Genomic DNA, 16,129 nt, shown 5'->3' with positions numbered 1-16,129 from the left:
AACTGCCGGACAGCAACCCGGCAACATGTCGCACCACGATTATGCTATATCCGGCCAGAAGCTGACTAAGGTTGGCGGTCAACAGCAACAAGTGGTGATACAGCAACCGCAGAAACCGGCAACGGTGCAATCTCAGCTTCAGTTACAGCAGCAGAAGACCATACAGCAGCAGCTACAGCTGTCGCAGCAACAGCAGGAGCAAATCAAGCAGCAGATAGCGCGTTGCAGCAGAAGCAGATACAAATTCAGCAGCAACAGCAGTTACAGCAACTCGTGCAGCAGCAGCAAAAACAGGGTGGATTTCAGCAACTGCAGGGTGGGCAGACCATCACGCTCTCAGGTCTGCAGCAGAAAGTTGTGCAGCAATCGCCGAGTAAGATCGCAACGGTTGCAGCGGCCGGAGGCTCCCCACAACAGCAAACAATCCTCCGACTCCCAGTGTCGATGACCCAAGTGCATCAGCAACAGCAGCAACAGTCTCTGCATATTACCCCATCAAGTACAGCACAGACGGTCACCATCCAACAGCCGAAGCCTGCCACAGCTACGAGTCAAGCCGCAGGTGGCAGTCCGCGATTCATCATCACGCGACAACCAACAGCGCAGCAAGGTAATCAACCGGTCGCTCTTCAACTACAGATGCAAGACGTTAACTCTTTGCAGCGTAACATCGGCAAGTTGCAGACTTTACCGGGGGGACAGGTGTTGAGGATCCAACCTCAGCAGCAAGCAGGGTTACAAACCGTCGTTCAGCCACAAATGACACTTACTAACGTCTCCCCCGCTGCGGGGACCACCACTAATGCGTCTCCAGTAAGGCAAGGAGCACCACAAGGACAACGGGTCATCACTCTGACACCGCAGCAGCTTCAACAACTTCTACAGCGTGCACAGCAGCAGCCTGGGGCAGGATCAGGCGGACTTAGGCTAGTGCAACAAAACGCTGCCACTACTCCCAGTACAGCCACGTCCAACCCTCAGGTGGTACGGACACTCGTCTTACCGCAGGCATCGACGGCGACCTCTGTAGGGCAAGTCTTGCGTACGCTAGTTGTTCCGTCAGCGGCACCTTCCACTACGGTCACCAACAGTCAAGTGGCAGGTGGCAGCGCAGGAGTGGCTACACAAAATCTTAACCTGCTTGCGTCTCAAGCAGCCAGTGCCACATCGGCGGCACAGATTCTACAACGGATTGTTGTGCCGCAGTCTGGGACCGTGTCAGCTAGCCAAGCGGGGAAACAGCTTATATTCACTACTCAAGCAGGAACAGCTAAGACGTTGGTTTTTGCTTCGCGAGCAGCGACGGCACCAACAGCAGCAAAACCCATAATGTTGACTACTCAAGCGGGGGGTAAGCCTATAGTGTTTCCCACCGCCCAAGCGGTCAATTCGGCTGGCCAGGTGGTGCGTACAGTGGTTATACCTCAAACGTCGACGCAAGCAGTTACCACTCAGTCCCCCATGAGGGCGGTTGTCTCAACGGTAACTACCACAGGCTTGACAAGAGTACCTCTAACCACAGTAGCTGCCACAGTTCCGACAGGAGTTACAAAGACAATACTATCTACTACTCAGGCCATTAGCGCAGTCACTACGGTAGCACCCAGGACTACTGCCGCAGCACAGCCGATACAAACAGTGATGTCGACTCGACCAGTATTGATGTCGTCACCAACAACGCAAGTGCAGCAGAACGGTGCAGCAGATTCTTAGCTCAAAGTCGCCATCGAAATCAGTTGCAGCAGCTCCACTTCAATTTGTCCGCACAATAGGCGCTCAACAGATTACAGCTGTGAGCTCAGCAGCAAGTACAGCAACAGCAGCAATTACAGCAACAGCCACAAGTACAGCAACACCAGCAAGTACAGCAACAGCGGCAATTACAGCAACAGCGGCAAGTACAGCCACAGCCGCAAGTGTGGCATCAGCAGCATCCACTGTGCTGAAGACCACACCAAGCACCCAAGCACCGGGTGGTAAGATTACGATATCGGCCGCCACCGCTCAAATGCTTGCTCAGAAAGGCATTGTCCTCACAAAGACGCCCCAAGGGACTTTTGTAGCCAAGATCCCACAGAGTATGCTGTTGAAAGCTGCCGCCGCTCAGGGACAACAAGGCACTGCTGGTAAGCAAGGCTTAAATGTACTGAATCTACTTGGGAAATCTCAAAGTCTTTTGCAAGGTCAGTCATCAGCAGGTGGCACAGCAACGACTACCACTGTGAAGCCTCAAGTCAAAGGGGGTAAAGCACAACCGACCATTCTGGGTAAAACGAAAAAAAGTGGTAAAAGTCCACCCGCCGTCGTCGCCGCTGCGACCGCATCCTCCTCTGCAACTATGCCCAAGTTAGTGTTCACCATGGGAGGGCAGCAAATCCAGGCTACGATTCCGGCAACGACGACCTCTGCGGATAAACCGCCAAAGATGGTGCTGTCCTTGAAGCCGGGCATGAGCGCAGCGGATGAGGTGAAGAAGATCGGCGAGGAGCTGGGGAAACTGCAAGGACAGAGTAAGACTCCGGAGAATCTTCAGAAGCTGAAGGATCTGCACGCCAAGCTGAAGCAGCTGCAGTTGACGGTACAAGCATCGGCAGTGGCTGCTAAAGCTAAGGTAAGCAAGTATTCTGGAAGAAATACAAGAACGAAAATTATTTGAAAAAGTGAGATTAAGGGTAATATTACTTGATGTTAATCTTCATTATTGATTATTAAAGAGAATGGAAACATATAATAATACAATTGATATTATTATTAACCACAATACTGAACACAGCTTTTTGCTAGATCAGAAGTTAAAGTAGAAACAAAACAGGAGAGAAGATGAACAAAGAAGTCACTTGGTAGTACGCCTGGGATTTGAACCTTAGACCCCTCGCTTGGCGTGCCAAGCACATGATCACCAATGGGTAGCTACAGGGGTTGCGCTTCCCTCAGCATTTTGGTATCGGGAGAAAGATCATAAGTTTCTCAGTATCCCAGTAAAATTAATGGCTCAATATTCAAAATTATGGTATGAACAAAAATGTGGTGAATTGTGGTAACCACACCGTAAGTGTACTAATCCTATGGGACATTGTAACACGCTTTTGCTTCTCATTTCGATGGGTAGCCACAGGGGTTATGCTGGCCGGTCAGTGATTCCCTGACCATATTGGTATCAGAAGAAAGAACATAATATTCAAAATTATGGTATGAACAAAAATGTGGTGAATTGTGGTAACCACACCGTAAGTGCACTAATCCTATGGGACATTGTAACACGTTTTTGCTTCTCATTTCAAAACCGCTGGAGTGTACAACTCAAAATTTGGAAACGTATCAATTGTTTTATTGGTAGGCCAATAAGATAAAAAACAGAACATGAAAAATCGGACCACAACTCTTAATTGAGGCGCACATCAATTACTGAATGTACGGTTGTACAGTGTATGTCAAATGTCACAACTGCTTGGGGGGGGGGCTATGATGGCAATTGTGCTCTGAATAATCAATATTGAAACTCATAAAATTTATGAAAACCAGTGAACATTAATGTGCTATTGAAGTTAATTTCCATACAGTGTTTACTCGAGAGGCCGTATGTCGCAATTTTGGCCCAGTGAAAATTAGATTTGGCGAACAAGAATAGGCAAGTGTGTAATTATAATATTGTCATCAGTGAAAATTTTGAAGAACTTCAGTGTTTCATTTGGCGCACCCAATAGAGAGAGTCAACACTGACCCTCTATGGAAGATTCCTCTATGGAAAATTCGAGTAGAATTTTCATTGTCGACAATCATCAAATCTCGAGATCCGCATTGGCAATAATTCAACAAAGCAATACATCATCAATGAAGTCCAAATATTAAGTTCAGAGACCAAGTTATGCGTTGTTTATTTACATCAAATTGTGCATTTGTATGAGCTTGGAACGGTCCATGGTTTTCCATGGATTAGCATGTGTCCCTCACGGACCAACCTGGGTAAACAAACAAACAAACAAAATATTGCCAGGTCAATTACACATCATATCAGTAACTTACCATTCAAAATGAAGTCTACATGTATTAATCCACCCTATCATTGTCATCTTGTGCTCAATTATTACTTTTTTATATACCTAAAAGTTATATGGTAAATAATTTACCTTCCTTCTTTAAATAGGTGGAATCTGGCAAAAGTTCTGATGACAGCCTGTCCCCCAGGGATGAGAAGGACAGCCTGTCTCCCAAGGATGAGAAGGAAAGGAAGAAACTAATGAAACAACGTCAGCTGCAAGACAAGGCTAATCGCATTGTGGCAGAGGCAGTAGCGAAGGCTAAGGCATCTGGACTGAAGGACATCCCAAAGGTAAAAAAAGGGTTAATCTTTCGTGTAATATTTTGTGTAAGAACGCTAATCCTGACCCTATTCCGAATCCTAACCCTAACCTGAAATTTTATGTATAATTAATTACATGAAGGAGTAACCCAAAGAAGTAACTAGTTCGTAAGTCCGCAGGACATACTGCTCCTAAAAGTAACCTGTCCTGCTTTAAAAAGCAAACTGTCCTTATTTTTTTCTAACCTTGGTTTTGATGTATGGTATCGATGTCTTAGTGTCTAATTATCAGTGGTGAACTGGGAAAAATTTCCATAGTGAGCAAAATCGTCCAGTCGACTCGCAACCAAAATGAATATATCGGGATGTATGCGTGCACGCAAAAATTTGGAATTCTAATCATGCTGAAATGAGCCAAAATACGGATAATTAAGTTGAGAATTTATTTTGGTACATTGTCCGAAAAACTTTGGGCCAAAAAAACCTGTTTTGGGGGATTTTCTTCAAAAATGAGCATTTTTGCCTAAACTTGACCTCACAGTTGAATTCATCAAGTCTTTGCCAATCTAAATATGATTGTCACCACGAATGAATGAGTTCAATTGTATTCAATGAAGGTCGTATTCATAGGTACCTATTTGGTGCTACGTACCTCATTTAATGAGATACACGTAGCACCAAATTGAAATACCTATGAATATGACCTTCATGCCCATTTTACACTGTAACTCAGAATACAATTGAGGACATTTACGGCTCATTCGTGGTGGACGGTCACATATGTATAGTTTAATATACTTTAGACCAACAATTTAACAGCTATGAGGCCCGAATGTTTCGTAATTACAGGTTTAAGTCCACCCTTATAAAATCATCATTTTTATTTCCAGATAATGATCAATGTGAGTTTACCGGAAGTTGCGGAAGAAGAAACCCACAAACCCAAGAAAGAGAAGAAGAGATCCAAACCCAGCAGACCGAAATCGTCCAAAAACAAACGTCCAAAATCACCCAAACCACCCAAACCGCCCAAAGAGAAGAGGGCGCCGCCTCCTAAAAAGAAACCAAAGTAAGTCTACCATGGGCTGCCTTTTGAGGGGAGCAAGAGCAATCACTTTCTGCTACTCTCCTTAAATCTGATATGGGTGACTGATTTTTAGCTCTCCTTAGTTGACCAGTCTCTCCTTGCATTCTATATTGTAAATAGTCTAAACAGCTCTTGAAGGCTCCAGAAGAGCTATTTAATGCTCTCCTACAAATTTCAAAAGACAGTCCTTTTGTTGATGTCCATACAACCCCTATATGGAAATAGAATATGGATTCATCTGGAAGAGCCCAAGAAGTGATATATCCAAAGGTGTGCCCCTGAATTTTTGTCCCCCATATAGCAATGTGTTGTATAGTTTTGTGTCATGTATATAGTTTTGTGTTATGTAATGGCCCACTGTTAAGGTGTAACAGTAATTCTTGGTGGAGAAAACATCAAAAGAAAATTGTTATCCGCTCTCTCCATTACTGCATTTGAATTGTGTGGGCAGCTGTAGCAGATGACAAAGACCTCGCAGCGAGTTCTGAACAGGTTACTTGTAATACCTGGCTGTGCCCGGTGTATCCCTAATACATTCAAATGTATTCCTTATACATTTATTTGGGTATATATAGCTAATACTTTGATCTGTTCTTCAGAAAACTTCCATTAGCAGCACTGAACAAGCTGAAGAAACAACGCAAGAAGATGATGATGCCCGGTGAAGAGTCAGACGACTCTGAGTACGATGAGACACCACCCCCAACTCCAGACCCGGAACTGAGTGAATTTGTCGAGGTAGGTCATGACTCATGCAGTGATTAAATTTGGGTGTTCATATCATATCATATCTCCCAAAAATTCTCATAAACTGATTTGTGCGAATCCTAGTTGTTTCTCGCAAACTTCAAACGATTCCCGCAAATTTGTTCTGCAAGAATCAAGATTGATGCTCGCACTACAAAAGCTAGCCACCCATCTGGCTGTCATTTTAGATAGGGAGTTTGCCCCTGGGACGGGCAAAATTAATGCCTTTGACAGATGCTATATTATAAATTGTATGTTTTGAGAAGATAATTGACCTTTTTAGTAGACCCAATTTGTAGAACAAGGCCATATCAGCACATATGCGAACTCTTTGAACCCCCAATGGGCTATAGATGTCTGGTAAATGTTTTAAAGGTCAAATTAGGACAGGCAATGTGTTCTTGTAGGGTACTGCAGTCGGTTACATCGGCGTAATGAGGCAACTGCAGGCCTTCATTTTTAAAAATTGCAGGAGCTTTGTTAATCACTCTCCTGAGTTTACCAAGGTGCTCATCAAGGAGCTCAATCTTTTATTATCTATATTAAAACATGGGGATTCAAGTAGTGATGAGTTCAGTAAATCATACTCATGTTGTTTAGGAGAGCTGTTGGAGCTCTGGTGCAATCGAGCTCCTTAAAAATGAAGGTCTGCAAAGTTCTGTTTTACGCATGTCTATGTTAATTTTTTGCGTTTGTTTTCACCTACAAACATGGACTTTGAGTCCACACTTGTGTTGTGAAAAAATACACATTGCGAAACCGTGGACATCCAGGGTTGTACGGCAGCGGCAGAGAGTGCTACATAGCATACCTTTGCATATGGGGTAGGGTCGTCTATCTTTGGTGTAATACCGGGTCCACGGTTAGTGGGTTAACTTTCATATTTTAACACAAGTCCATGTTTGGATGTTATCAGGGTGTGTGGGGGTGCACAGTTGTCGGTGAACAACCACACACACAATACGGGTCCACAGTTGTTGGTGAAAACCTGTAGGGGGATGTGTGTGGGTGTTCTCGCCAGCGCTGTGAAATGCATGATGATCGTATTTAACTATTAAATGCACCTTATGGTTGCTCCAATTGCATCACACAAATGTATTGGAGCACTATAGTAGGAATTCTGATTGAATGAACACAGCTTTCAACAGCTGTACTCGATCCAACTGCGTTTGTATATCGCGTAATTCAAACTACAATGGCACAATGCGAACGCACATCCTTGGATACAATGCTAACCAATCACTAGTACATTGGCATGGTTGGATTCACTTCCGCATTACTCATGCAGTCACACACGCTGGCCTACATCACGCAGTGTACTCAAAAAATTGTCACGCTATTGAAAGCTGCGTTCATTCAATTGGAATTCCCAAGTAGTATGCTAGGGCGGGCTGCCCATGTCCATGAAGAGATTGTGCAATGAAAAAATAGTAAATAATTATCAACAAAAACCCAGGGGCTCACTTTTGTTACACTATGCATGAATTTGATTTGTTCAGGTTTGACAACCCTTGATAACTCAAGCCTCTAATGAAGCATATTTCCCATTGGGGTCCATTTTGAACTCATTTAAACTTGGGTGTATTCCTAATACACTTGGGTGTATTCCTAATACACTTGGATGTATTCCTAATACATTTGATTTGGGTGTATTCCTAATACATTTAGGTGTATTCCTAGTACATTTGGGTGTATTCCTAATACACTTGGGTGTATTCCTAATACACTTGGGTGTATTCCTAATACATTTGGGTGTATTCCTAATACACTTGGGTGTATTCCTATGGGTGTTATCACCCTACTCTTTTCTAAACTGACTGTGAGATACACATGTACAGGTATGGCTCTCTGTACACAGGACTGGTGGCTTAACATCCCCTTAGCCCCTCAGAAGGACGGAGTACTTTCATGATTCATTTACCTAATTGTAATGAACCATGGGGAGATCAAAAGTCTGAATTTAATCTCTGGATGTTGCCAGTTTATTATCAATTTATTGGCAATAATCAAGTGAGAATTGTCCAATTGTGGTAACATGAGACTCTGCAAACCAAGTTGATTCTCTAATTGAAAATAAAATTTGAATTTCTGCAAACTTTGTATTCATTCCCCCTGCAGAAGCGAAGATCTTCCAGAAACACAGACAAGCGTAAGAAATACACAGAAGAGTATGATTTTAACATAACGGATGACTCGAGTAGCTCCTCCTCCGATGATGGCGACAGTAGTAAACCCAAGGTGAAGAAAGAAAAGAAGATGAAATCATCGTCGTCAGTGGAGAGGACAACCGTGATATCTAAGGAATCAGAGGATGCGGAGAATAACCTGATGATTGATGTGGAAACGGTTGAACCCATGGAGCAAGCAAAATTCTTTGTGGTAAGCAGGGCTACAATATCCACAATATCCTGGTCAGTGGTGTAGCATCACAGAGGCATGTTTCCACCACCGCAATTTATGCTTATTATTAATTGGAAATTTAGAACATCCTGTAAGAAAAATGCCAAATGGCTTGTGCCTCCCCCATCAGGCCCGGTGCCCCCCAAATCATAGTTGGTGCCCCCGTAATAGGAAGAATCATGCTACACCACTGATCCTAGTTCCCTTTAAAGGGGTATTTCGTGATCCACAACCTCATCAAAAGGTTGAGATTTTTATACCACTGGAAACATCTGATTAATATAGTTAAATTTGTATTACGTTCTGGTTAACAGTTAACGAAATTACAACACAGTGGCTTATGAAGTAGTGTAATACACAATCCTGTATAATTCGCAAAATTGGAATCAACTGAAAGTTTGGGAATGTAGCCCTTTTCGTATGTATCTACTGAAAAATGTCGTAAAAAGAATTACAAAATACTGCTTTAAACCTGTGCAGGACAATCCTGATGAATCCCAGGCCAACATCGTGGAGAAGATCTTGTCTCGTCGTACTGTGAAGAAACCGCAGCTGCCGGGAGAAGCACAAGTTGGAGAGGTTGAAGAATTTTTCGTCAAGTTTAGAAGCTAGTAAGTTCCAAGTTTTGTATGTTAGATGGTGTATTCAAGTTTGGTGCACAAATATTCATCCAGTAGTTTTGAAATTGAGTCAAATAGTGTAAGAGTCGATGAGTCAAATAGTATAAGAGTCGGTGAGTCAAATTGTGTAAGAGTCGATGAGTCAAATAGTGTAAGATTCGATGAGTCAAATTGTGTAAGAGTCGATGAGTCAAATAGTGTAAGAGTCGATGAGTTAAATAGTGTAAGAGTCGATGAGTTAAATAGTGTAAAAGTCAAGTCAAATAAAAAGTTGAGTCAAATAGTGTAAAAGTCAAGTCAAATAGTGTTAAAGTCAATGAGTCAAATAGTGTAAAAGTCAAGTCAAATTGTGTAAGAGTCAATGATTCAAATAGCGTAAGAGTTGAGTCAAATAGTGTAAGAGTCGATGAGTTGAATAGTGTAAAAGTCAAGTCAAATAAAGAGTTGATGAGTCAAATAGTGTAAAAGATGATGAGTCGAATAGTGTTTAAGTCAAGTCAAATAGACTTAGTGGATGAGTCAAAAAGTGTAAATGTTGAGTCAGTGAGTCAACGATATGATCTGAATCAGAATCATTTAAAATTATCTGCATTTGGAGATTTGTTTGAGCAGAATCAGATCTGTCCTATGATATGATCTGGAATTAGTTTTTGATATAAACCTGGGTGATTGACGGTCAAGAGTAACAGGCTATTCCAGATGAAATCCATACAGCCCCTATAGATGACACAATCTTCCACACAGGTAGGGAGTGTAAATTGCAAATTGGGTTACCTCAATGGGTGACTCCATTTGAAATCTACACCCCCTTTGTGGGAGATTAGGCCATGTCTGCCAATAGGGGGTGTGGGGATGTTATGGAATTCAACTGGAATAACACATTGTGTATTCCTGAAACATTTGGTGTATTTCTAAAACATTTGGGTGTATTCCTAATACACTTGGGTGTATTCCTAATACATTTGGGTGCATTCCTAAAACATTTGGGCATATTTCTAATAGATTTGGGTGTATTCCTACATTTGGGTGTATTCATAAAACATATGGGTGCATTTCTACAACAGTTCTTACCTACACTGTGAATGGGGTACTCAAGAGAAGTTGCTGAAAGGAGACCCAAGAATCCTACAGAAGATCCGACGATTCCGTGCCAAACAGCATACCAATATCAGCTTCCTGCAAGATGTAAGTTATCAAGTATTTTTAGATGCGAACAGCACCTCATGCATTATCCCTGTCATTCAGTTTGTTTGTTTGTTTGTTTCATACTTTCATGTGACTTGTTGCCGAGTGGCGTGGCGCATGTGCATTGTATATAAACGGATACAACGATCAAGGCTTGTTGTTGCCTGATACGCCATATCGCAGCCGGATACGCCATGTCGCATCATACCTATAGGCAATGCATTGGCTCCAGCGTGTCGGTCAGCGTACACGCTACACAACACGATGCGCTCTGTCTGTCGGGAGTCGGTATAAGGGCGCATAACACCAATAATGGTGGCTGGGCAGCGACTAGGAAAGAAGGAAAAGAGGGATGAAAAAGGGGGATTCATAAAAGATAGGCCAACATGAAAGACTTATGGTCATGCTTAAGGTACAGGATGGGATAATGTTTCAAAACTGTGGTAGTTGCTTATAAATATTGAGTCGTGTAGATGATGATCATTATGTGATGTACTTAAGGTAGTATGAACGGCTAATCAAGCTTGCAGCAAAATAGCCACAATAGCAAATTGGAATTGTGTATTAATTTAAAACTTAGAACAAATTAAAGATAAGTCTTCACTCCACCTATTTTTAGAGTTTCATAAAAAGTTTACCATTTCTTATGTATTTCTTTATTTTTTGAAAATTACCTAAATTTTACCACATTATAATTTTTTTTTTTAACATGGAGTGTGCCATGGTTTCCAAACTTTCAGGGATGGTGTATAAGCTTAATATCTAAATTCTCTCGCCAGCATTTTTGGATAAAGTGTTTAATTTTTTAGAAAATTAATTTTTAAATTTTTGATTTTAGGAAAATTTAGAAACACCTATAACTTGAAATAGAAACACTTAATTAAAAAAAGCTGGCGAGAGAATTTTCTAAATTTGATTACCTTTCATATGACACCTTGTTTGTAGATTTTGGACCTATAGTTAACTCCAAAAAAATTCTAGAATTTAGGTTAATTAGTGTTTCTAGAAAAAGTCAAGAAAATTGAAAAAAGTACTAACATTACCATTTCATATCTCCTTTGTTAAGGCCGATATCTTGGAAAAAATTGCTGTCCTTTACTAAGTAGCATTTTTGCAATAAAATAAATTAAAAAACAGATTTATACAGTGGGTATAAAGGAGAGAAAATCACATTTAAACAAATTACTTGTTTTCAAAAATGAAGCCGATTTGAAGAACTTGGCAACATGCCAAAAACATGCCATGTGTAAAGTCTATGGGGTTTTCCAATCACAAAAAATTACGTAAGTCAAAAACGCTCTTTTGGAAAAAATTAAAAATTGGCAGGTGAGTTTTTCTCACACATCTACACATTCTGTATCATTTTCAAGCAAATCTGAGCATGACACCGTAGCCGTTCATGTGATCTACAGCCTCATCCCCCCACTTTTTTCAAAAAAGTTGAGATTTTTATACCACTGGAAACCTCTGGCTACATAATGTATAAATGTACCAAAAATTTCTTGCAGATTAATTCGTTTAGCAAAAATATTGTCAGATTTGAATTTCGTTCTGGTATACCAGAATTACAACAATGACCTATGGAGTAGTGTAATACACATAACACATAATCATGCATAACTCGCAAACGCAAAATCGGAATCAACTCAAATTTTGGGAATAAGCTTTTTTCGTGGATATTTACTGAAAAATGACACAAAAAAGAGGATGCTAGGATCACAAAAAACCTCCTTTAAGACTGGATTTTAATTATCCTTATTTCTTACCAAATTTTCACATTTGTTGTGTTTTGATTCAGACTGAAGAAGAACCCTTTAATCCGGACTACATAGAAGTGGAGCGAGTCATGGACAAAGCCATCACGGAAGACCCGGACAATCCCGGACAAATGGTCACTCACTACCTCATCAAATGGTGCAGCCTTCCGTACGAAGATGCCACCTGGGAGGTACCGGAAGATGTCGACGACGAGAAGGTCAAGGTGTACGAGAAATTTTCCAAGCCGCCCCCGTGAGCGAGAGGAAGCGTGTTCCGCGAGGTCGGCCGGGATCGTGGGAGAAGATGGAGGAGAGTCATGTCTACAAGAATGATAACACGTTGAGGGAGTATCAGCTGGAAGGAGTTAACTGGCTCACATTTAGCTGGTTTAATGAGTAAGTCGGTATGGCTAAGGTCATAGAAGTATCGTGTTCCTTCCTCACTGGGAAGTTAAAGTCAGACAGGCTAAGGTCATAGAATTATCGTGTTCCTTCCTCACTGGGAAGTCAGACAGGCTAAGGTCATAGAAGTATCGTGTTCCTTCCTCACTGGGAAGTTAAAGTCAGACAGGCTGAGGTCATAGATGTATCGTGTTCCTTCCTCACTGGGAAGTTAAAGTCAGACAGGCTGAGGCCATAGAAGTATCATGTTCCTTCCTCACTGGGAAGTTCAGGTCAAACAAGCCGATGCCAATGCAGACATGCCAACTAGTACGGTTTCACCGTATTTTGTACGGTAAAACGTGAAAAATACGGTAGTACGGTCCACCCTCCAAAAAATACGGAATTCCAGAATTTTGACCAAAATAATAAAATGTGTCTTTAAAAAAACAGCTGCAAGATACCGACTGAATTACTGGTATCATTTGACCACTTTCTTGGTCTGTTAAAGTGGTTGCCTACATCGTTTTTCTCTCGACTTTCGATGATGCATGCACATTAAAAATTATTATTTAATAGGCCTACAAGATGCTTTCCAAATAATTTTCTTCTGACTTGCAGATTTTTCATGATCATTATTATTTTTTATTAACCACCTAATGCTATGTCTTCTGAAGGTATTTAGTTAACTATTTAGTATTTAGCTCTTTTGGTGCAAAAGAATAAGCATGTGACAAGAAGGTTTCCGACCTCCTTTTACTTCCGACTTTCGCACCATGCATGCACAATAAAGACATATTTAATAGGCCTACAAGATGCTTTCGGAAATAATTTTCTTCTGACTTGCAGATTTTTCATGCACATTAATATTTTTTAGTAACCACCTAATGCTATGTCTTCTGAAGGTATTTAGTTAACTATTTAGCTCTATTGGTGCAAAAGAATAAACCTATAAGAAGGTTTCCGACCTCCTTTTACTTCCCGCTTTCGATGCATGCACATTAAAGAAATATTTATAGGCCTACAAGATGGTTTCCGAAATAATTTTTTTTTCATGCACATTAATATTTTTATTAAGCATCTTCATCTAACTGCTACACATGCTATGTCTTCTGGAGGAATTTAGTTAAGGGGGTACTACACCCATTGATTTTTTTTTTCATTTTTTTGCACTTTGTGAAGAAATTACAAAAAAAATTGGACAAAGTGGTATGCAAAATGAAGGGGCAAATCTTCTCGTTTTATTGGTGGCATCGGTATCAACGTAGCTTACATGCTTTTGAAAGTAGAAGCCAAAAGGTGGTACATCACTGATGATTTAAATTCACTTCATTTTGGAAAGCTTACTATCAACGGATTTCGTTAAAATTTTGGATATGTGTTGCTAACACGTTAGGGAAATAAAGTTGATATGTAAAATGGGAATAAGTGGTTCCTGATTTCTTTTATGACTTCATGAACTTGGTGCTCCACAACTATCAAAAAAGGAACTGGTTAAAATGCTTCTATTTTCAATGTTGAGCTATATTTTGTATTTTTAACTTGCGACATTATTTCACTGAAACTTAATTAAGCCACAGGTAACAGGTTACCACAACCATACTACAGCAATGTTGAAAAATATTGTATTTCTTGTAACCTATACCACCATATTGGGTAGTTTTCCGTAAGCTTAACTTTTGTGATTTTGGTAACTATTTTATATTTATTTGTGAAATCCATCTCAACTAGGCATTCTAAATTGTACTCACCATTTACATCCCAAGGTATATTAGTATATCCACCTTGCACTTCTCGATATATATCCAGTTAAAGACAGAATATCAAAATTATTCCTCATTATGATACATTTTGTATCACAGACTCTCACATCATCACATGTGTATTCAAAATTGATGCTTAAATTTGACCTGAACCAATTGACCTATAACCTGACATACGGTGACCTAATAGCCTTTTCTTCTCCTAACAACACATTATAGTATCAAATTGACTAATGACTAGGCATCCATTGTGTAAGTGTTTATTTAATTTATTCAGTGTTATATATTTTGCAAGCACCACTAGATTTTCTATAGAGAGTATAACAAAGGATTTAATGTATTCTATTCATGTACCCTACTTGAACATGTTGAAAAGAATAAATTATGGTTTGTTATGAAACACGCATCTGAGTTACCAGGATACGGTAAACAAAAAATATTTAGGCCTAAAATGACTTACTATACAATGGTTTAAAAGCACCTTTTTTATTTTAATTTTTTTAATTTTTCAATTTCACATGATCCGTGCATATATCGCCTCGCTATAAATGAAAAAATATTTTTTTAGACCAATCAAACCAATATATGGGTGTAGTACGCCCTTAACTATTTAATTTAGGTCTGCAAACGTATAAGCCTGCAAGATGCTCTCCGACTTTGTTTTCTCAACGGTGCACGCAGTGACACATTAATATTTTTAATATTTTTCTTTAACCATGCATAGACAACTGCTATACCCAGTACAGTCTTCTAATTAACATTGGCATTAAGGGATCTAAAATGAGCGTTTATTATGCGTTTCGACAGTATTTTTGTGGGACATGAGAGCACCTCAGACCTATCGAATTGCATTCTGAATACTGAAGCATGTCTTTCTGATATCAAATAATTTTCATTTTTTGAAAATCACAATATAATACAAATTTTATGACAAATTATAAAAATTTGATATATTTCAAATTTTTGATATATAACAGTCCTCAAGTAAATTATATAAATCTAATGATATATTTTAAAGTGTATGTAGCAGGGAGGAAAAGCCGACGGTCAATTGAAAATTTTGACCTTTCATATTGAAGATATAGATTTTTTTCCCAAAAGACCTATTTTTTTTGGTGTTTTGGGAAAAAAAATCCATATCTTCAATACGAAAGGTCAAAATTTTCCAATTGATCGTCGGCATTTCATCCCACCTACATACACGTTCAGATTTCACACCACCAAATAGAATTATATCGTTGTGCGCTCTTAATTTCACTTCTTAGAAAAACCCATGTATTCTCAATTTAAGCATTAAAATGAGCAGAAATTTGCATAATTTTAGCCAAATTTGGATTGGTCATGATTAGTAATATTATTTCCTGCAAGTGTACCACAGATGGGCGAGATCAAATAACTTTTAATGATTTTAAGCAGCCTTTTCTTTACAGAAACACTGGCATGGTTTTGCCTGTAAAATAGGCAATTCCCAGACATCGTGAGACTTCGAGGGCCAGTCGTAAAAAATAATGACGGTCAACCTATATTTTTTCCCAGCCAGAGGGATCAGGCAAGGGCTGATTTCAACCATCATAGCTGTCGCTTAAAACTGAGTCGCTCCTGTGAAGAAAAAAAGACGTTTTTTTAAGGCAAATTTAGCACATATCTCTATGGGACTCTGATTTGGTGGTGTGAGATCTGAATGGAGCTGTGTGTGTGAGTCTCAACTTTTGATTGAGCAAGTAAGCCCTGTTCCAAATTTGCGTTTGCATCCACCGAAGAAGTGCATTGACTGAATTTATGTAATTAAAGGCTAAAATTGAAGAGAACTGCAACATTTGCTACAAATATACCAGTGCTAAGGTGAGTTTTGACCCGAAATGTGTGTTTGAGTGAAAGATTCCATTTCA

At 40.0% G+C, this 16,129-nt stretch overlaps 1 protein-coding gene across 1 annotated transcript in view; it reads left to right on the top strand.

The window, feature by feature from the left end:
- Positions 1 to 343: 343 nt before the first annotated feature.
- The window catches only part of LOC140141354 (chromodomain-helicase-DNA-binding protein 7-like), a 73,367-nt gene continuing 57,581 nt past the window's right edge, over positions 344 to 16,129 (top strand). The window contains 10 exon segments of the mRNA XM_072163192.1: positions 344 to 1,688; positions 1,690 to 2,611; positions 4,145 to 4,330; positions 5,191 to 5,369; positions 5,987 to 6,125; positions 8,253 to 8,513; positions 9,015 to 9,145; positions 10,219 to 10,339; positions 12,138 to 12,348; positions 12,351 to 12,492. Coding sequence (XP_072019293.1) covers positions 445 to 1,688; positions 1,690 to 2,611; positions 4,145 to 4,330; positions 5,191 to 5,369; positions 5,987 to 6,125; positions 8,253 to 8,513; positions 9,015 to 9,145; positions 10,219 to 10,339; positions 12,138 to 12,348; positions 12,351 to 12,492 — 3,536 coding nt within the window. The 5' untranslated portion in view covers positions 344 to 444.

The sequence above is a fragment of the Amphiura filiformis genome, chromosome 2 (assembly GCF_039555335.1).
Source record: "Amphiura filiformis chromosome 2, Afil_fr2py, whole genome shotgun sequence".
NCBI classification, from domain to species: domain Eukaryota; kingdom Metazoa; phylum Echinodermata; class Ophiuroidea; order Amphilepidida; family Amphiuridae; genus Amphiura; species Amphiura filiformis.
Note: the sequence above shows the minus strand (reverse complement) of the source record. Positions and strands in the feature narration are given on the sequence as shown.